Here is a 23,554-nt window from a genome sequence, read left to right as displayed (position 1 = left end):
AGAAGGACTAAATGTCATAACCTGGAATATAGCTGGTATAAACAACAAATTTAACACTCCCTTTTGGAATTACTTTATTACCCAAGGTCATGACATAATATGTCTACAAGAGACATGGCACAGGGAGAAAATTACTGTTGAAGGATATATATCCTTCAATATAAATGCTGTAGATTCCACTGCCGGTAGGGCTAAGGGTGGCCTGTTGACTCTAATTTCAACTAGGCTCACAGACTTTAAACTGGGCAAACGCATTGACGTTGGCCCTTATGCACTTATAACCTGCCTCGAGCACCAAAGAACTAAGGCTCTAATGATTGTTAATTTTTACAATAATACTTTCAATGCCAGCAGAGATATTGTGGTACATGATATAGAAGCAGCAATAGAGAAATTACTTGCTGAATATAAGGATTGCCCAGTAATACTCTGGGTAGGAGATTTTAATTTTCAAGTCTGTGCAGATGCTCATAAGGGGATCTGCGGCACCATCTATGATCAGGAGGACAGCAGCGCTATAATATATAATCATTTTCCACATGACACATATGGGCTGGCACTGAATAGCCTAGCTGCCAAACTAGACTTAGAACTCTTGTATTGTACTAAAAAGAGGGGCAACATTAGATGCCCAACTTTCAAAGGTAGGAACTCTAATTCCAATATTGACCACATACTAGCCTCGAGCGGCACTGCCTACCGCGATTTATGGATAGAGGAACAAGCAGTGAGTGATCACAATAGTATCTCGCTTACATTACTAGGCTGGGGTCCAAAGACCAAAATCCACAGTAAATCGACACAGGACATCACGGCCTGTAGACCAAATGGACCTAGAATTAAGTGGGCAAAAGTCAATCCTAATAAACTCCTAGCAGAGGTAAATGCCAAATGCGAAGTTGAAATACGTTATTGTCTTAAAGGCGTGACCAACCCTGAAATCATGCTACAAATGATTAATAGGATTAATGCAATAATAGAGGGTCTATTGACTGGCAAGAATCACAAACCTGGAGCAAAACAACTGGGCTGGTTCAATAAAGATTGTACAGAAGCCTTGTCTTCACTAAAACATGCCCTACAAATAAAACCAAGGGAGCCGGAAATAATTAAGGAAAAGCAACATCATTATAAAGCAATGTTAGCATTAAGGAAAAAACAGTTACAAGATGAGGCATGGCAAAACCTAGATATAACTGTGGCCACTAAAAATAGTAAATTACTGTGGGAAATTATCAATTGTCCATTTTTAAAGAACGATTCTATACCCGCAGTAACTTCTAACGTCAACTGTAAAGCATGGATAGAACACTTCTCCAAAGTCTTTAATTCAGACGTTTTGTCTACAGATACCTCCGGCCTGTGGCCAATCATTCCTCTATCCATTACACTAACTGAGGTTCAGGCAGGACTTAAGAAGAGCAATGGTGGCAAAGCCCCCGGCCCGGAAGGTGTGCCCATAGACCTATACAAACACGAGGTGGATTTGTGGGCACCCATCCTGACACTCTTCGTCAATGCAGCAATTGAATTTGAACTTCCCAAAACCTGGGGGCAATCAATTATTGTACCTCTCTTTAAGAAGGGCTCGAGGTCAGAGGCATGCAACTATCGACCCATCTCCCTCCTTGATTCCTCGATAAAAGTACTAAGTAGAGTTCTCTTAGAAAGACTGGAAACTTGGGCAGAAGAGGAATCTATTTTATCACCAGTACAGTATGGATTCAGGAGGGGGATTGGCACGATGGAGCAATGCATTAACCTCGACCTCATCATTAATAAATATACAACAGTCAAAGATGGAAGCCTTTTTTTATGTTTGGCCGACCTTAGTTCTGCTTTTGATTTTGTTGAACATTCATTATTATGGCCCATTTTATTAGACATGGGCGCACCCAAAGAGATCATATATTTCCTTGCCAGACTATATGATACATTAACATGTAAAGTACGCTATGGGATGGCCGGCGAGTGTACTCCTTACTTCAAAGTTAAAAGAGGAATAAGACAAGGATGCGCCCTAGCACCACTTTTGTTCTCCCTGTTTATAACTGAGATCGATACGACACTTAGAACATCTGCGGCGGATTCGCCAATAATTGATGGTAAACCCATTCCAATTCTGCTCTGTGCAGACGACGCGGTTCTTTTATCGTGTACGCAAAATGGTCTGCAACATCTCATTGATAACTTTTCTACATTCATAGTCAAACGAAAACTGGTAATTAACAAAAGTAAAACGTTTACAATGGCATGTGGGAAAAAAAAAAAAAATAGGACTTTCTTTCTAGATAAAGTCAGGCTAGAACCTGTTAAGAAATTCTGCTATTTAGGGATAACCTTTTCCGGAGACGGGGGCTGGAACAGCGAACAGGAATGTGTACAGCTAAAAATTTCCAGGAACACCAACAGCATCTTTAGATTTGCAACCAAACTGGGGAACCGCAGAATAAAAGAAATGATCCATATTTACATTTTGAGATGTCTGTCATCTGCACTGTACGGGTCCGGATTGTGGGGACATAACATTAACAGCTGTAAACTGATTTAACATCAGGAAAATCTTTTTTTTTTTTTAAATCGCTTACTATGTACCCCGGCATCTGCTTCCATCGAGATCATACATAGGGAAGTGGGCTTACCCTATATTGGAGATTTAGCCACCTTAAGTCCACTTTCCCTATGGAGATCTATATGGTCCAAAACCGAAACAGAATTCACCCAAACTGTAATTAGGGACTGTTTAAAACTGGATCATCATATGCATATTCCCTGGTTTAGGCACATCCGTGTTTTGGTTCAAGTCAGTTTCTGATTTTGACCCTTTCCATAATCCGGAATTAGGTGTCCCTTTCTCCAAAAAGGAGTTAAAAGATCTATTTTTGGAAAATGCAGAGAAGACTAGGGCCGTAAGATATGTAAGCCAAAGCACATACGCATTTTATAATGAACATAATGATAAAGTAGGCCTCCAACAATACCTGACAACTGTTACCAGAAGTTCCCATCACTTTGTATTGACACGGCTGAGATTAAGTACTGTGCACCACCTTGTGTCTTTTCCCTATACTGGAAGGAACAGTGTTTTGCCCTGCCCATGCGACGGGACATCTAAACAGAGCAGCTGCCATTTTATGCTTTTCTGTAAGTTTTATATTTCCTTAAGGAAATTATATTTAAAGCCAATGTTTTTAAAATATAACAAAAGAACTACTACAGATGATTTGCAGCTAATGTTCGAACTGAACAGCACGGATATATGTTTTTATGTAGCTACTTACATTTTAAGATGTATTTCTAGTACGAAATCGATCATTACAGGATCCAGAATAATTATGATTCCCCTGCAATTTTAACAAATTTGTATACTGTCACTGTCTGTATTGGTTTTAATATTGTTATTTCTACTACATTAAAAAAAAATAGCAATTATATACCCAATATGAAATCTGTACTATTACTACTTATAGGTGTCTTCATAATTTTACATTTTAAATTGGGTTTACGTATTCTGACACAATTTTAATGTTCTATAGAACCAATTTATTAACTTACCAGTAAGATGCCCTGATTAAGTTGACGCAAATTTGCACTTTCAAAATATGTTTACATTTACCCTTCTTGAGGAGACAAATTTTTACACTCTTGTTTAGTGTGGTAACTGTGTTTTTAAAGTTTTAAAGTTTTAAAATGTAAAAATGTTTTCTTTTATTTTGTCTGTTTGCTACATGGTTATATTTTATATACCGAATAATGCATTTGAATCAAATCGAGTCCCAAAACGTTCTCACAAGAGAGAAAGGTGTTCAAAATCGTGGGACTTTATTTTAAAGCTTGACATTTTCTAAAACCTTTCTAGGCTTTCCATCATGGTGTCAGGCTCTCTAACAAACCGAAGCACATTGTCTGCAAAGATATTTATTTTATGTTTCATACCTCCAAACGAGATTCCCTCTATCTCAGCTGACGTGTGTGTCTGTGATGGGCTAGAGGCTCAACTGTCAAAAAGAAAATGAATGGTGACATGGGCATTCCCATCTTGTTCTCCTCTGCAGGTGTAGTTCAACCAATGGTGGTAGATGTTTGTCCAACTTGTTTTTGAGCAATTGAGTGAAGATTTTAGCATACGCTTTTCACAAGGCTTTAGATCTGTAACATTTATATTCTTTGGGGTCCTTTCTCAATTATGTATAGAAGTAATCTCAGCATCATGCATTGGAGGCATGCCTGATGTCCCCATAGGAGGAGTTGAACAGATCCATCAGTGTGCAAACAAGGAGGCTCACAAATTCCATATAAAATGTGTCTGTAAGCTGATCAGGGACCGTTGCCTTGTTTGAGTGCATCGGTTTTATGATGTGAACTTCCAATGCTTCAATGGGGTTGTCCAGCTCATCCTTCCACAGAGGTATGACAGCAGCTGTTCAAGGTATTGAGAGATGTCTCCTTGATCCACTGCCTCTGCACCAAATAAGTGCCTGTAGAAAAACAGGATAGGTCCTGCTTCAACTTCTAGTGTGTCACTGGCGTGCCACTGGGGTTCACAATTTCATTGTGAATACGCTGGATCTTTGTGGCTCAGTGCCAACAGCCTATTTGCTGTGTTGCCTTTTACATAAAATGTCTGCTTTAGGCACAGTAATGCATAATCGACTGTATTAGATTTTAGAATTTGCATTTGGCTACTAAACATTGCGCGTGCACTAGTTTGTTTTTGGACAGCTTCCTTTGTTTTTTGCGTTACACCTCATCTGGTTCTTTGAGCAGATGATTCTCCATGAGAATTTCCTCCCTACAAGCTTTAGCTGTCAGGGTTATGGCTGATTTGTTTTGTTTTTAAAACAGTTTTTTTTTAAAGTTTCAGTATAGAAGATTTTTTCTGTCCTTTGATTTGCTCATTTACGTTTTTCCTATTGCAAAGTGTGTTTTGGAACATATACGACGAGGCATGCTCAGTGAGGCTTGATGGGTTTAGGTTCTAGTAGGAGCACTTCACTGGTTTAATTTCAATATTTTTTGACAGCTCATATGCACAGTCAGAAAAGAGAAAGATAATTAGGATATGCCTTTCTTCTTTCCCTTCCGTTGATTGGCAGGAACACAAACAATGCACATTCTGCATCATTAATACTATTAAAGCTTTTCATCAAGTGTGTTTTGGAAAGATTTCCTTTTTTAATCCATCAGAGACTACGTCCATTTTTAAGTAAGTTAACAGTGGCCTTAGTCAGATATCAAGTCTACAGACTACTTTCTAGTAAGATCACTTCTACAGACTACTTTCTAGTAAGATCACTTGTTAAGTCTGTATTGTCTTGTTCGCTACAGACTTACATTTTTCAGTCAGCTCACGGAAGCAGCAAAGCCTGAACAAAATTCGAAACTCTACCATATGAAAATTGTTCAAAGTGTGTGTTGAAAGTCAGATACCAGACTTAGTAGAAAGGATGCCTTCCTTAAGACAACATTTCCTTGTACAAAAACTTTTTTTCAACACAAAATTGCAGAATGAGACATTTTTGATGATTTTCCTTGTTGCTTTTATTACAAGCATATAATCTTAATTGGCAAAACACTGAATACAAGCTTCACTGGAATAAAACAAAAGAAATTGCCTCCCACAAAGAAATGCTTTTTTCAAACAAAGACTGTCAATAGTACAAAAATTACAGAGCAACAGAAAAGGCTTTAAAAAATGTAAACTTTCAAATAAAAACTAGCTGAAATTGTTTACCCTAATGTGATAGTTTTCATTTTTTGTCAATAATTACAATCACATACTTAAGGGAAAAAGGCGTAGTGGTTGCACCGGATGCAATGGCTTTTAGTCCCTTTACCGCAAGGGACAGACAATGTTTCTAATTGATCTTAAGAAGAGGAGGTAAGATAAATTTTAAAACAGTGTGCACCACCGGTACAGAGAGGTTATATTTGAGTTAAACCAATGCTATTGTTTTCAAGTAAGACTAAAACAAAATCAGCCTTAATGCAAGTTTTCTTGGAATTCTACCACTCACCTAAAAGTAACTGGCATATGTTCTTGACTATTACAATCAGAGTTTAGTTATCACCTAGCTGTGCATACACTTCTTGGCTACGGTGTCACCTTCCTTGGTCTCGTTTACCTTGTGAAAAAAATGCTGATTAAAATTTGTCAATAATTTTAACTAATCAAATCTTAACACTGACTGCATGTGTGTGAGGTGCCAATAACTTGTCATTACATTTAGTATACAACTGAAGGAGACAACCATGAAAGTCCAATGTATATGGCTGCTGAAACATAGAAAGAGATATTGAGGAAGAGGAGGGAAGTCAAACACGGCTTGGCAGAAATGGGTCAATTTTGGCTGTGCATCTTTTTTCAATTTCTGCGTGGCTACACACCTACACTTTCGCAAACTTAAAATATATTCCTCATCTTTATTATTTAGATTTCTGTTAGATTTGCCTATCAGAAAGATTACTTACATCCCTAATTATTTTACAAACTTTTTGGTAAATGTTTACCAATGTTAGACATGCACCACTCTGTAACCAGCTTTTCGTCTCTGAATGAGAAAATGCCTTGAGAGGAGAATACTGATTGCAGTATTCTGCTCTTTTAGAGTAGCAATGATGCAAAATCAAAACTGAGAAGTTTCTTTTATTGTTCAATAACAGGAAAATAACTTTGTTAACCTCCCTCTAAACTGGCGTAACTGATCAAGGCTGCCTTTCCTGTCCTCCTCTGATGTCAATTCCTATTTCAGTGGCTGGAGGCAAATCACTAAAGTTTATGTATGAAATACATACAAAAATGTATCTATAGGATAGACAAAGCTTGTCACTTGGAAATTCATTAGTAGTTACAACATTAAGAGTAAGGGATATTTTATGTTTGTCAAAAGTGTCTGCTTTATAAGAAATATCCAGTATGTATCTGCATGGGTGGATCTTATTTAAAAAAAAAAAATTCAAAAAATGATATCCCATGCCTTATGTTTTTTTACTGCCACAACAACACTGAGAAACAATTCAACTGCATGCTCATTATGGTTTCTAAAAGGCAAACAAGAAACATTTCTCCACCTCAGTTACAAGACTAGATATGTCATAGTTGCTAATTCAGTCTTCAAAATAATTTAATTGAAAGCACAAATCAGACTACCATTATAAATGCAAAGCCAACTGTAGTTCGAGGTAAAAAGGAATAAGCAATAGTGAAATGTCATAGTATGAATAAATAGTGTTTACTGCTTGTTCACAGCGAAAACGTAACATGGCTTTCCTTAATCAAATTCTGAAATTAAAAGAATACATGGATGACTTGTGTTTTTGTGATGTGATATAAAAAATATTCTAATGGTATAGTTTGGTATTGACCAGAAAGACCAAGAAAGGTAGTGTCACCTTTATGCCCAACACCTCTTATATGCCCTTTCTAGTGAACATATACAGTGTATTTTGGGATGCTAACAACCAATCACATGCCTTGGAAAAAAGACAAATATGGATATCAGTTTACAATAATGTTCACTTCTGAAAGATGTGAAGACCATGGCTTTTAGAAGTTTTGCCTAGAGTTCTTCATCACTAATGCCTCAATCGTAAGCAAGACATTTCATATTGCACTTTTGATGCATATATTATGCATACCATATATGCAACCTGGTTGACTTGAAATTGAAGTATTTTACTAACAGAAATGTTCATATCAAATTAGAATTTCAATTTTACTTCCATATTTATCAGCTAGAAATCAACAATTAAGTTTAACTTATCCAAGGATTAAAGTCTAGATGAAGAAAATAGCACCATCTTCACTGCAGTCTATTGTTTCACCTGGTCCCATTGCCCAAAGGATTTAACATTGCTTATCTTGTTATACAGCCACACAAATAAATAACCTGAGGTGAGATGGTACACAAAGGTACCAGACACAAAAATGGCACACAAAAATCCTTGCTATTTGTAGATGAAGGAATATTAGCGAATTTGCTTCTCAAATTGCTATTTAATAGCAAATTTAGTTTTTTAATATTAGTGGTAATTGGTACATAACTTCTCACACAGATGTTGAAATGTCTTAATGTTCAGTCTTTCATTTTTCTTTCAATGTCAATCAGAAATCCACCTGAAAGGATTCTCAATATGGGTAAATACATGCCCAGCTGCAATGCACTTCTGTGCCTTATCAATTTATCTTTCATCTTTATTGCACAAAAGCATCTATAATGCTTTTTTTCCACATTAAAGAAATAATACAACTACTCAACATGTCAATGAAAAAAACAGAAGAAGCTTGTAAAATATCACACAATTTCATATTATATGCCCGTAAATAAAGCTGGACCACTGAAACCAAAATGTTTGGATGGTAAAATAGATAAAAGGCTTAAAATAGAATAAATAATTTTATAAAGTTAACTTTCTTTAAACCTCCAAAAATCCTATTTAGATTCAATATTATATATTCTGTCTGAACTCTATTTTCAATAAGAACTATTTCTAGAGAGACTGAAATTCTGGATAACTTGTCTCCTTGCTGTTGAAAATAACACAAGATACAGTTTGTGGCGGTGAATCCGCTCAATTATTTGTAAATAGTACTCCACAGCGACAGCACCTTCACTTATAAAACACAGACTTTAAAAAAACGCAGACGCTCAGAAAAGGATCTAAGGCAAAGAAAGTAGGAGGAGCGTGGCTCATACACTGAAGGAAAACATAATACCGTATCACATCTCTGCCTAGTCAATTTGCACTTGTAAACAATCTGCCTGTGGAGCTTCCGGGGTAGGTGTGAGGGGATAAAATAGTACAAGTGCCTCTCAGAGGCTTCATAGTGTCAGCAACACAAAGCCATATGTAGCTCTGGCCTACCAGGCTGCACAAGGATTAACAGGGAAATAATGCAGGAACAGCACCAAGGGGGAAACAGTTTCTGTAGTGAAGAAATTCTGACAGGGTTACATTTTAGAAAAATATGAACTTTTTACTGCTGAGGTTTTGTCAGGTCAACATATTTTATAAAAACGCACTTAAACAGTTATGACGAATGACCAGTTGCAGGTGGGAATACTGGCTTCCATTTGAGCGACATGTCTGTAAGGCGACATTCTAGATACTGAAGAACATTTATTATAGCACCATAGCAAAATTCAAGTGATTCCACAGAACTGGTACAAACTTTCAAATATTTTCTTTTTAGTGATGTGTATTATGTTGAAGTTAAGCCTGAAATCTATAAAGTTTAGTTTTACCCAAGAGTAGGTTTATTTCTGCTGTATTTTAGGGTTTGTATGTTTCTCTGTGCCATTTGCTATTCAGGGCAACATCCAGCACCTTTTGTCAAGACTCAAAACTATTTAGAGAAGTGACGTAGTAAACAAATGTTTCAGGTCACCAAGCTATTTGTGTGCATATCTATAGAAATTGTCTACCTCAAAACATATCTCCAACTGCTAATACATCTCAGAGAGGATAACACATTTTGTGAAACCGGAAGATGCAGCACAGTGAGGCGGTGCAGCTTGTCATCAGCGAAGGCCACCTTTGTATCCAAGTCTCCATTTTCGAGCACAGGAATAGGGGGCACACCTGCAAATAAAAAGTTCTTCACTGGCTACTGATATTCTTACACCACGTTGCACATGATAGTGCAAAGAAGGCAAAGTTAAACAGTCTCAGATAGTTATGCTTGGGGATTGGTGAAGGTGACAGCAAACAGCCCAGAGGAACATTTCACAAAAGGGGCCACTTTATTGGACAGAAGCGGGGTCAGGAATTCCCTGCAATAGTTCAGACAATATAATTTCTAGTTCTGTTCAGATTTCTTTTGATAAGCTTGTAAAGCAGCATACATTTCAATAGTATATGAGGACATTGTGACCTTGTAGAGTCAATGTTGCACAGAGCAGACAAAATAGAAGGCCAACAGAGCTTTGAGGGATACAAAAGGAAAAGGGGGACAGCAGCTTGCAGATATCTGGATATGAACTTTCTTTAGAAACATGAACAAGTAAACTTAAGGAAATGTTGTGTCACAGACATTCTTTACATTTTACACCGCCGCTTGCTACATGAGGTCAACCGGTCCAGGTGTACCTGTAGCAAAGAGATGACTGTCGTTACGCAAATTCCAAACTGTGAAGAATTTCAGCATCTGTAAACTTCGTGCTGGTAGTGTCTGGTTGGGGGATGAGTTATTTCTTTTGTACAAAAAGTATAAATATTCTCCTGTCCAGAAAACTGGCTTTCACATAGTCTCAGCAAGTTCTGAAGCAAGCCACAGTTCCTTCGTCTGTGAGAGCCCCACAGTCCACTGGCATAATTCTGCTGGTTTGTGTCACGTGGGAGAAAAAAAGGTGCACTAAAGAAGCGACGGATGATAGTCTCTGCAAAAAACCTTGTCCATAAGGACAATAAAGTTCTTACAGCAAGTCCATTTTGGGTCTGTAATGCAGTAGAAGTGGTGCTTTCTGTGAAAAGAAAAAAACGTCATGAAAAGGATTGTAAACAGAAAGGAAACTAATTTCTGGCAACCACGAGCAAGCATGATCTAAAGGTATTTACAAAACAAAGTAGGACCTTTTAAGAGCCTCAAAGCAGAATTTCAAGTAATACGTATTGGCAACATTCTAAATATATGCACACCTGGCCATACGCAAAATCAATATGGAGCGCAGCCAATTACAACATATATTAGGTCCTAGTTTACACGGAGTATAGGGAGCAACAAAATATAATCTGCAATGAAAAGAAACAAAGAAGGCACCTGGTAGTAATGTTCATCTTACAAGCCACTGTCTAGCAATAGATTTTTGAAACCTTTGGTTTAATACTTTTTGTTTTATAAAAGAACATTTAAAAAACAAAACAAGGGTTTGGCTCTCGAGATGCAAGTTCACAATACAATTTATCTACCTATAACAGCATTACAAGTCCATTCCAATGAATTGTGTGGAATTCTTATTCTAACAGATATCTCTTTAAAAATTTTCCTCGCAGAGAATCTGTATAAGATTAATGTCTAGATTTCCAGCTTCTCGCCCAGTATAATACGCCATTTGATTTAAGGAGAAACATTTGGATCCGGAGCTGCAGGGGGTACTTAATGTTACAGAATCATATTAAGGCTGATGTGTTACAGGTGAAAACCTAGCAGGAGCAAGGTGTCACAGGAGACAAGGGTGGGACCTCAATTGGTATTCAGAATGACTGGACTAAGGGTCAGGAAAATGCTGGAGACTACAACTATCAAAAGGAATATGGAGAGCAAAGGCCTCAAGATCCAAGTAGCCCTAAATTTGGCTCCTGAGCCCCTGGATGCAGTTATAAAATAAAGGTCGAGACATATTGGTTATAAGCTACAATATTGTGCATGATATGGGTCAAGACAAATAGGTATTCTGTGGTCCAGGTTGGTTGGAGCAACTCTTGAAATCTATGCTTCGGCCTCACTTAGTCCCAGAGCAGGTGTAGTCCCTGTTGATAGATTGCCTTCTCGGTGGAAATTATTGGGAGTTTTGGCCATAACTGGGAGATTTAAATAGCAGAGGGCTGTGCTTTTAACAAAGATGTTGTGGGTATCTGCTGAGGTCATCAAGGTAATTGCAGAACTATTCCTCTGGAATTTTATTTTACATAGGTCACTAACAATCATTTAGACTGTGAAGTGGAATATAAGCATTAGAACAACTGTCAGGGCTTTGTCCGAGTAGTTAAAAGTATTACCATTATTCTTTTTTTAATTTTTTGTTTAAAATACGTAGCGGTCCTAAAATGTGGTCTTGTGATTCCTGCCAAAGAACTATAATATACTTGAACTTGCCTCTATTTTTAACCACAAGCACCTCAAAAACAATTGAGACAATGCCAAGTTGACAGTGGCTATTGATGCCTACCTAAAAACAGGACATGTGACATCTAGAGGCTCATGGATGGGTTAACACTTACTGGGCATGTATTGTGCATAATAATCAAAGGAGTTGCACTTGGAAACAGCAAGCAGACAAAAGAGGAATTTTGCGGGTACGGTATTGATTTGATATTTATTTTTTTATTGGTAGGATGTACTGTAGGCTGCGTTAGATTGTAAACACTATATGTTCTAAAGTAAGAAACAACAAATTTTCTTCCCTTTATAAAAGCTGCGATAAATAAAAAAGTCTTCAATTAATAGATTGTTATTTATGTTTGAGATTTATAAATTCCAACTATTTCCCCGACTTTGGCTATCCTTTTACATTTTAGATCAAAAATAGTTTTGGGCAGACTCTGCTGCTCTCTTCCAAGGGAAAGAAACACGTTGTGAAAAAGTACAGATCTGTTAAGGCGTGGCTAAACTTTCCATTTACATTTTAACTGATTAAATTCTGAACTTTAATTGAATACTTAATACTTGTACCTTAAATCTCCATCTTGTGACAACGACAAATTTGAGTGTATGATCTTTGCCGAGAATTTCTTCGTTGCATAATATGTCCAGCTATTGAAAGAAGGTTAAGAAAATGATGGTCTGTAATATAACAGCGATACATAGTTTTCAGTAACAAAAGTCCATACTGCAAATAGATTTAAGAGACCACAAACACTGAAGATTACATACTAAGCCCATTACCTTAATAAAGTACAGAATTATTGTTTCAGAAGCACACTACACTGAATACTAAAGCGAAACTGCTTAACACTTTATAAATCATGCTTACGTATTATATTCAAAGAGATGGACATTAAGTAAAACCATATCACAATATAACATCTGGAAGGAACCATAACCCACTCAGGGTTTCGGCAACTTTACAGAACTAGATTTTTAAATGATTGGGGTCGAAAAAGTACGTAGTCATGGAGGCGGGTTAGAAAAGACCTGTATGTCCAATGTTTTCTTCAGTCATTTCTTTATGGGGTAATATTACAAGTAAGATGCGTCCAATGCTGTTGGGGATCTTCGAGTGCTTCATTACAACTACCTCTTTTCAGTTACGATAATACTACCTTCAACAATCTTTAAGATGACGTTATTTCACTCAAGTTATTTAACTTGAAATGTAGACATGAAATATGGCGGAGTAGGACACCCAACTCTGTCGATCTAATTTCTGCCTTTTCGTTTTTACCACAGGATGCAAGTCAAATACAGGTGCATGGTCTGTTATCTCTGCTCTGCCAGATCAGTTCCTGACCCCTTAACTCGGCCCTGTACCTAACTCTGCAATCCCCTATTGCTTCCCAGCTCTTAAACTCAACCCAAAAGCATACATCTCATTACCACTATTTTCTATTCTCACTATTTTGGGCCTGCGCCTAGATCTACACAGGCGCCCACGCAAACTGTGACATTATAAATATTAATTTCTCACCACACACGTTGCTTATTTGGTTATACTCTGAAGCCTTTGGTGCACTTTCCGAATCTGTGTTCTACATCGCTATTTTCAATTTATACTTTCTATCATACATTCAGTCCTTTTCGTTACTTTTTTCAGTACTTTTCATTACTATTTTCAGTGCTTTATTTTATTTCCCTTCCTATTGACAAATTCCCAACCATCTACAAACCCCAACCTTCTCTAGCCTTTCATATTTTTCCACAACTTCACCTAATTTCTCTCTTCTTTCATAAACTTTTTGAGGGTGTGAACATTAAATACTCTTAATGCGTTGACTCAACTCTTCATACGATCATGTGATCTATTATAAGACCATCATTTGATCACTCACCAGTTTAGAATTTATTGCAGTTTCCCTCAAATCCAATATTCTTCTGGGCTCACTTTGCACTCCTAATCAAACTCTGGTGACTTACCAGTTACAAACTGAGTAAGTAGCAGATCTTCATAAAAATCCAACTCTACATACAGGTATACGATAGGTAAGAAGCTGCAGTGATCAAATCATTACGGTTCTTACAGCACAGTTATTTGACTTTGTATTGCCTTTGTGTTGATGCCATACAAAGTTATGTAAGTGGCAGTCTTCTAGCTCACCACTGATTCTAACAATGTGTGGACTGTGTCCAAACTTACAAATGAGCAGTTCAGTTCTCCAGCCCATAATGAATGCAAACTAATAATTTCTTATTTTAGGGTTTTTATATTAATTCTCGCATCTATATTGCCACTTTTTATTGAGTGGTAGAAATGCTTCCAATTTAGAACTATTTAATCCTACGGTCATGCGTCAGGACTCTTCATCAATCACTAAATTTCATCTATAGCTATGGTTATTGCTCAAAAGGCAATGATCTCAAACCCTACATATTACAGGAATTAGCCTGTACCTTTTAAATAATTTTCATCACTCGCAGAAATGACATTAAAAGCAAGACTTAATTTGAGGGTAGACCATTAGACTCTTAAATTCTCACCAAACTCAAACGTGACAATGGATTTAAATGGGCCATCCAATGAAGAAAAAAATCACAGTCCCTCTGACGCAGCACTGCGTCACTGGAAATCTCTAAAAATAATATTTAATTCTAGAATGTTGCTTTGTTTGATGACGTTTGTTGGCTTTTTGTGATATTGTGCCAATTACTGCATGGCCCGTACAAATAAAAAAAGTTTCATAACACAGTGCTTCTGGTAAAACACTGTGCTTGGTTTAAGCAGAATTTATCCTAATTAAATGAAAACAAGTGTTTTATTTGCATTTAATGCCCTAATTAGTTGAATACGACAAAGGGCAACTTCAAACCCATGTCAGTACTGCTGTGTACCAAATCAAGAAAGGCTAATTTCTGTGGTATTGAACTTTTGGGTCACAAACATAACATCTCTACAAATTAAGTTTTTTTTAGTGTATTTTCTTTCTCTTTTTTTCAACATATGTTAATATGTAGCATCAGCACAAAAAAACATCATCTCTATGAACCAATTTCTGTTCAGCATTCTAGATTTCCCCCATTACAAATACAAGATGAAGTTACCTCATTAAACGACGAAAGGTTAAGTTTTTTGGCAATGAACTTCTTTAAATGTAAGACTGTTGCCTGGGCAGAGCACCGAATCCATTTTCGTTTCAATCCTCTTAATTTACTGCTGTTGCATTCTAAGCAGATGCTAACCTGCAAGGAAAGGCACATGAAAAGATATGGTTAGGACAGATTCAAGTCGCCATCTTTACGCAAATGACTAAGCAGGTTACCCCTAGAAAGCCTGACCCTCTCCATTACCTCGCCTGGTGACGAACAACAAAACGGTTTCACTGAATTTACTTCTAGCTTTTAAACTGCTGCAGATGCAATATACATCTTCAAAGCTATGCAAACAAATCCTTCAGAGGGACTATTCCAGAAGTGCAGATATTTAAGAAGGAGTCCTAGCACATCAAAAAGGAGCATTTTAAATCAACATCCTCAAACTACAACTTTACAGCTGAGGTGAGAGCAGCTGTTGGAATACAGACGTGACGGGAAATGTAGCAGACAGTGAAAAAAACATAGAAATGAGACAAAGCACACATGGGCGAAAGGGATCACTTGGTTTGGAGCCAGAGTAGAAGAGATTGAATGTAAAGACTAAGGAAGCTACAAACAGAGTATAGGAAATGTATGGCTATTTTAGCAACGAAACATAAAACGGTTTTACGGGATCTAAAGGATTAAAAAAAAGTATTTCATGCGGCCGCCCACATAATTTTGTATGTGCATGTGCACGCCTACAAAACGACACTGCCGTTTTTTTTTTTTTACTGTCTTTAGTTACTGATCCAAGTTGGATTAGTAACTAAATAGAAAATAAACACATATAAGCACTTTTTAAAGTGATTAAAGCAAGCTGGGGGTTGTAACGGAAGCAACGGGTGGAGTGAAAGGAAGCAATGGGGAGCCCAAAGCAATACAAGAGGATGCGTAAGCAAAACAGAGGTGGTACGAACATGCAAGCAACATAGGACAGTCCTGCCAAGTACCACGCATCAGGCGTTCGACTAACACATTTTGGTGTGGTGGTCCTCATCACCACACCAAATTGCAAAGTCATGCATTTATAGCGCCTCCTGGAGATGCTGACAGATGGTGACGGAGCACCACTATTAGCTCTCATTGAACAATGCACAACTGCGTGCTGCTCTGGCAGTCCACGGTGTGTTCCAGACTGCAAGACACTGTGCAGTGCAGCTATTGCACTGCTCTGCTGTTTAACTATAATGTACATCTTCATCTGCCAGGAGGCGGTTCTGGTCGCGCCGGCTGGCCAGGCTGGCTAAGCTGAGCTCTCACTGGAGCTGAAGCACCACAGCAGTGTTTGCAACATTGTACATTTCCCGCCTGAGTCAGAAAATTAAGACATTAAATGGGAGGTGCGAGCGGAAGTTATGTTTGTAAGTTTTGTTTTTGAAATTGAAGTCCCCACTGCTCTTACCGCCGCCTGTGCCTTTTCATGCCCTGCTGTGTCTGACCGAACAAGGCTGCTTGAAGGCTCCTCATCATGGCTATGGGTCTTTCAGTCACGCTGGAGACGGAGGGATGCCTGCCCTTGAACCTGCCTCAGCAAGTGCTACTATCATGCCTCAAAGGAAATAAAACTGACAGATTTGAGGACACACATGCACAACGCTGGTGAAATACGAAGGGCCAGCAGCTACGCTGCCAGAGAGACAACCAGCCTTCAAAGGTGTGTGCTCAGAGCAGGCTGCCAACCACATCCATGTGGAATAGCTGGCACAGGAACAAAGCCTGACCCCGGAAGATTTGGTCCATCAAGGTCAGGTGAGCCTCAATCTTAGATGCAATGATATTATTTATCTATAGTGTGAACGCATGAGCCAAGCAGTTCACGCCTGGTTTGCATCAACAACCTTGTGGCCTGTTCTATTGTCTTGTTATTGCTGAAGTACTTCCATGTCTGTCCATGTATGTACTTCAGCAATCACAAGACAATAGAACAGTTCAGTAGGTTGTTGATGCGAACCAGCAGGCGGCGTGAAGTGCTTGGCTCATGTGTTCGGCGCAGCGGGCACAGTCTCGTGCTGACCTCATCTACTGTGTTGACAGCAGAGCACTAGATGCTGACACTTCTGGGGGTGCATTCAGTCAGCGCTACTGGGTGTGCATTTAATCAGGACACTCACGAGCTAAGTTGAGGCTTCAATGTGCAGAATATTCTGGTGCCCTCCAGAACACCAGGCAGCTGCACATTGAAACCAAGACAGACTAATTATGATAATTGATTAACAGGCAATTGAGATCATGCGCACTGGGGCCTATCACATCCTGTTTGGGTCAGTCCGGGTGCATTTTTGAACCAGTTGTAAGATCTTATAGTTTCTCATTGCTAAATTGTTGTAATTTCTGATATTCATATGTTTCCCTCGTCTTCATTGCTTTGATTTTGCTCGCGAGAAAGTGTCACTCAGTCATTGAATGTCACTAGGGGTAGGCGGAATTTGGGTAATTGCGTATCGCAAATCTCTGCGAAAAGGTGAAAATCTCAGCGAACACGCAGAAATTCCGCGAACATGCGGAATTGCTTGTTTGCGATGCTTTTTTCCTGTTCGCAATCGCTGTTTGCGTGCTTGGGGGGAAATATCTCGCGAACACGCATTTTGAGAACGCGAACAAGCAAACAATTTTGCGAAGTCGCGGAACGCAGAACTTTGGGCAATTTCGCGTTCTCTGCGGAACGCGAAATTACCCAAATTCCGCGAGCGGAACGGAATTTACCTCCCAGACCTACTCATAATTACATTGAAATTATGAAAATGTCACAAATAAGCAATCTGAAACTTTGGCAGCTATGATAGGGGAACGAATGAGAAAGTAAGGGGGAGCTGACGGACGGACGGGGTGACGAGCGGACATGGAAAGAACAGAGAGAGGGACAGGTTAAGCAACACAAGTGAAGACAGGGAAACAATGTGGAAGGAGTGGGAGACGATGGGGAAAAGCACACAGGCGAGTGCAACAGGGAGAGGGTGGGCAACAGAGCAACGCAGGGGGAGAAAGTACATTTGGGTAGTGGCTCAAAAACACACACTTTTGTGGGGTGCTCATGTCAAAAGAAAAAAAGTTGTTTGTGTAAATCAAGAAATGGAAGCACAGAAGCCAGTCAAAGTGATGGTAAAAAGGCAATGCTTCATGGGAGGGACAAACAAAAGTGACAATATAGGGCACAAATAACAAGTAGGCAAATGAGAGTGACAAGGAAAGTCTAGCACAGTATTCATTGCAACAGACAGCACATGCACTGTTTAGTAGGCTCATCCTGAAAAGTGGATCTCCAATTTGATCTATAGAAGGATGCAATTAAAGAACGTATGCTCCTGGGGAATGATAAGAAGTGGAACAAACCCTTCAAATAAGGAGCAAACAAACAAAATTGACAACATAGGCAACCATTAATAAGCAACAGCATGACCCAAAGCCACTCTATTTATACTTGACACAACAGGTCTACGAGAACAGCTAAAAGCTGTATGTAGGCGAGACATAATTATTTGATTCTGATTTCCCCTCCACAAACAGTAGATCAGGTGGAAAAGCACAATGCAATCTGAAACCAGATATGGGGAAAACATCCCCTGCTATACCACAAACATGTCAGCATATGGTGAGAAGCAAATAGTAAATTTATTTCTCCATAACATGCATTGAAGTGCTGGATACTTTAGAAAGCTAAAATAAAATGTGTAGTTTAGAATGTCAAGAGTGCTGGCATATTCATGTTATAACTGATGACAAAAGATGTAGCATGGCCGAGATAAGCCTTTTGAAATACGGCAAGCTTAAGGTTAAGCCTTAAAACTGTTTCTGACAGTCAGAGAGTACTGTCAGAACACTGTTCAGAGGACCACGGGACAAGCAGGAGCTACTGGACCCCACCATGGGGGTTGAGGCCTTTTTCTCCTGATGTCCCGGGACTGACCTACTATGGATTCTGAGCAACTGGGCCAAGTACCCCTTCAGCACTTGACTTTCAGAAATAGCGTGGTCTAAGCAGTCCAAGGCTTCCGCATGGAGGTGGGGACCCCTGAGGTCAGGGCACTATTGCTTCATAGGTAGTTCCCTGTGTCTCACTCCATTCTCACTCTAGCGATAGTGGTTACTCCCCATTCACTATAAGCAACATTGAGGATAAGCCCCACAAGTAGTAGCCCGAGCCTCGAGATTCTACTTCAACTCTATTTTAAATACAAAAGTGTTTCAGTGCATCAGCACTATCTAGAAAGCAAGTTCCCCCGGGGTCGACTGGCCTGTATTCAGTCTTACCCATACCTGCAGGATTACAGCATCTGGAGTTCCTGAATGCGCGTCCTCCCTCCTTTGCATGCGCTGAAGCAGCAATGGCTGGTTCAGGTGAGTTCCCTGCATGCAGCTTATACAAACTGTACTTGAGGATCCCAGAGTTCCCGGCAAGCGGTCACGCACTGGCAGCAACGTGAGGTTCCTGGCGGGTCTTTCTTGCAGAATAAGACTTTGGTCCGTCCACAATGGGGGAGGCGAAGCGAAGCTTCTGATGCTGAGCCCCTCCTCCCTTGATAGGTGCCTAGGGGTTCCCTCAGCAGCTTCACTCCTCTGGTGATGTTCTGGGTCATAACTCACTCCCCGCAAATTCAGATGACTCCTCCTAGCATACAGGATTACTGTATCTCTACTGTACACAGGCACTAAACCAATCAGCACAGCAGATGTCTGCACGGTGGCCCCTCATACAGGGTCGCTGGGTTTTCAATGTGCAAGCGTATGGCCCACTCCACACAGCAATCTGTCCTGACATACAGGGTCACCATGCCCTCACTGCACATCACATCACATAAGCTATGGCCCAATCGGAACAGCAATTATTACTGGCACTCTGTGGCAGCCACTATTGGCATACGGGGGTCACCAATGTCTCCGTGCACACAAGCTCTGGTCCAATTGGCACAGCGATATCGACAGCTTACTTCACAGCAGACCACCTATGGCATACAGGGGTTGCTTACTTTGTCCTACACACGGGAAATGACCCGATCAGTGCAGCCGATGGCTCTTGACACCTTGCTCAGAAAATCCAATCGACAGGATTCCCCACTGGTCCACACCCTGTCCTTCAAAGTGCTCCTCTTCCTCACATGGAACACTAGTCTCGGAAATCAGGCAGACGCTGGTGCTTCAGGCTGCAGGGCAGGTGGTTTTGGATTCCCTGGGTGATGTCTCCTCACACACTCAGCAGGAAGAATAGCAGGCAATGCCCCCAAGTCCTGGTCAGAGGCAGAAGTCTTGCAGAGGTTCTCCTTTTCGCACTGCCCGACCGGCTGTTTGACAGATGACAACTGTTGGGGTCTCAAGCTCTCCTCCTATAGCCCATTTCCAGACAGCCAATGTGATTTAGGGTCTGAGTATTTGAAGTTTATGCTAGCATCTGCATTCTTTTGGAGTCTACTCTCCTCTGTTCTCTCTTCCTCCAGAGAGCAGTCTGTCAAAGCAGGAGCAGCTCCAAATCTGATTCCCAAAACACAGGCATGTGAGTGACCAGAGGTTCACACCTGGATGTCAGCCTTAGTGATATGTCTCAAAAGTTTACCCCAAGCTGGTAGCCCCACAACACAGGCCATGGGAGTGACTAGAGTTCGCATCTGGATGTCAGCGTCAGTCATATGTATATCAAATGGTTAGCCCCGGGCCTCACAGCTACTCTTATCAGTCCCATCTCCTTCGTGAGATGTGCCCAGGCCCCATCCTTGTGACATCTCTCAGAATCAAAATGCACCCTTTGAAGTGTACAGGGAGGGGGGGGGGAGGAGTCTGTCTCTCCTCTCTAGCATGTCCTACCCAGCTTACAGGAATGCAGCAGTACACAAATCTGTCTGGAGGGATTTGTCTACCTCCTCTCCATGTTTTACCATGCAGCCATGGGTCACCTAAAATGGGACTATTGTCTGCCATGTACTATACTATTCACAGACACACATACACCCAAGCACATGCATAAACATACATGCACTACATCCTTTGTGTACTGTACTAGTCCGAGACACACACACATCCAGTATATGCATTTAACATGCACACTGAACAGCACTACATCTTTCATGTACTTTACCACTCGCAGGCATACAGCCACCCAACAAATGAACTGAATATGCGCGCACTGCACAGTACTGCATTATGCCTGCAGTTCCCTTCCCAGGTACACTCAAACAGAGAGCAGATACACCACTCTTGCACTGGGCAACACTCCACATCAATCCGATGTAGGCCACGGGTGAGTTAAGCACACAGCAGCAGAACTTTGAATGAGTGAGCCTGGAGACCTCACTCCAGTGACAAGCTAAAAAGGACCTGTCTGTTCCTACTGAACACTACATGGTATGCTGCCACTACCACATTCCTGCTGCCAGCTCCTGGCAAATAAAGTAGCTTTTCACCACTATGAGGGTAGCGCTTTGGGCGCCCCTCCCGGTCCAACAAGTTTGCAATTCATGAGATGGACCTATGAAATGACGCACATGCATGATCAGTGTTTGCCTACGACTACAAAAATCAGCTTTGGCGAGCCAGACATCTGTACAGTTGTGCACTCAGGGAGCAGGGCACAGGTCCATACCACACAAGACTTTTCTGTCCCAACAAGAATGCTAGCAGGAATGCATAATTTGTAGTCCTGGTCACCCTAGGCCCTGCAGCAGAACTGATTAATCCACACTTCCTACACAGCAGATCCTCACAAGCGAGGCATGAATAAGAAGTAGGCAAATGAGTGACAGGAAAGGTGAGCAATGAGTGGGCAACCCTTCTATAATTTTGGTAAGCCACAATATGCCTCACAACAGACAGCAAATACTCGGTCGAGCAGACTCAACCTAAAAAGGAGTAGAAACAATGAAAGAGGGAAGATTGCCCACAAAAGACATAAAGTCCAATAATTATCTAGGTTGTTTGATCAAATTACTACAGAGATTTGTATAGGTGAAATCATGAGACAAAAAATAATAGTACCAATTAATTAAATCCAAAGTATACAAGTAAAGGTTAAAAAAAGTACCCAGCATACATTAGCAAAGAAAGGCAAGGAATTAGAAAATGTATCCCAAAGAATGTCAAATTCCCAAGACGCACGACAAGCTATCCAAGACCAGCCAAATTAAATGCTCTAGCTAGGGGGTCCCAAACGTAGCACATACCTGTTCATCCATTCGATGGTAATCGTGATCTTCCTCTTGTTTTTCTTCCGTCGTCTCCTTGTGCGTGTTGTCCTCTGGCTTTGTTTCACCTACAATAAGTATACATCAGACACTTAAGACATCCAGAAAAGCACATTATATATCAATTATTCTCAGACTGTGGGTGTCGTGTGACTTAAACGTGATCCAAGTTAATTCAAAGTTGCGACTGTGTGCCATGCTACAAGGTTTGCTAGTGTCACTAGTACATTTCATCCTCTTTACTTCAGTACATGACGGAAAATGTTGCGTAGTTTTCCTCTTCCCCAGTTGTGACTAAGTATTCAGAAGAGACTGGTGCTGTGGAAGAGTGGCGGGCAGGGGGGAAATGGGGGCGGCAAAATAAAATATAGATATTTTTTAAACATACCTGCAGCAAACCACGTCGCGCTCGTCTACTTCTCTTCTCGCAGGCACAGGCTTGCAGACTCCGCTGCGGCCAATCCTGACGCTGCTCTCATGTCATGAGAGCAGCGTCAGGTTTAGCCTATGCGTAGAGGATTTGCGCTCACCAGGAAACCTGGGAGCCTGTGCCTGCTGTCTCCAACCCAGCAGTGCAGCTGGGTTGGAGACAGCTTTAGTGCGCATGACGGTTTGGCCATTCTGAGACGGCCATCCAAACCGTCATGGGCACTGATCACCGTGCTCTACAACTCCTCCTGCACCTTTTTTCCCCCATGACCCGGCCTCCAAAGACTCGACAGGAAAGGAAAAAAAAACGATAAAACATGTTTATTATCGTTTTTATTTTTTTCTTTCCTGCTGTTTTGAGGCAGCTGGCAGGGGGTGGGCAACGCACCTTCGCCAGAGACATTCAGACATGAAGTGAAAGTGTTCCTGTTCCATGACATTACATCTTACCCGCTCAGAATTCACCTGATACTTAGCTTTACTGTGAAAGTTTATTCAGTGGATTCTGACATTTCAATTTAATGGATTGACTGTGCACAGAAAAAGCACCTCTAAATAATGACTATACTCTGCAAATTGCCACTGAACCGGCAGCACAAAAAATACAGCACCACATCCAATTTCTTCTTTTTTTCCAATAACTTTGCCATGACAGCTCAGTTCATTTAAACCACATGGTGAATCGGTGGCGATGTCTTCATGGTGCACCGAGCTCCCATCAGGGAACAGCACGAAACTTTTAGAGACAAGTTGTTCAGAGTTGCACAAAGGCTTCCTATGGGCCTAATGTAAGAAATAAATCTCTGCACTTTAATGATGCATACCTTGCTGCTGATTGGCAACTAAAAGACAAACCTTAAACTCTCAGTGTACGAACCTGCCCGCATGGTAGTTAAAATCTTTACTACTCTGTCACGGAATATATAGAATTTCTTCAAATTATTGGCAAGAAAGCACACCAGCATTCAAGACAGCACACTTCTCCAGACATCTGAATATATTAAAGCAAAAA

At 40.3% G+C, this 23,554-nt stretch overlaps 1 protein-coding gene across 2 annotated transcripts in view; it reads right to left on the bottom strand.

The window, feature by feature from the left end:
* Positions 1-5,516: 5,516 nt before the first annotated feature.
* The window catches only part of PCGF3 (polycomb group ring finger 3), a 376,752-nt gene continuing 358,714 nt past the window's right edge, over positions 5,517-23,554 (bottom strand). The window contains exons 7-10 of one of the 2 annotated variants that reach the window (XM_086961653.1): positions 22,093-22,181; positions 14,915-15,052; positions 12,392-12,472; positions 5,517-10,463 (exon numbers count right to left, since the gene is read on the bottom strand). In XM_086961653.1, coding sequence (XP_086817779.1) covers positions 10,416-10,463; positions 12,392-12,472; positions 14,915-15,052; positions 22,093-22,181 — 356 coding nt within the window. In that variant the 3' untranslated portion in view covers positions 5,517-10,415. The remainder of the gene's footprint in view (positions 10,464-12,391; positions 12,473-14,914; positions 15,053-22,092; positions 22,182-23,554) is intronic. The other variant, XM_086961654.1, reaches the window with a different exon arrangement.

This window comes from Lissotriton vulgaris, chromosome 3_1 (assembly GCF_964263255.1).
Source record: "Lissotriton vulgaris chromosome 3_1, aLisVul1.2, whole genome shotgun sequence".
Classification (NCBI taxonomy): Eukaryota; Metazoa; Chordata; class Amphibia; order Caudata; family Salamandridae; genus Lissotriton; species Lissotriton vulgaris.
The sequence above is the reverse complement of the archived record's forward strand: the minus strand, read 5'-3'. Positions and strand labels throughout refer to the sequence as shown.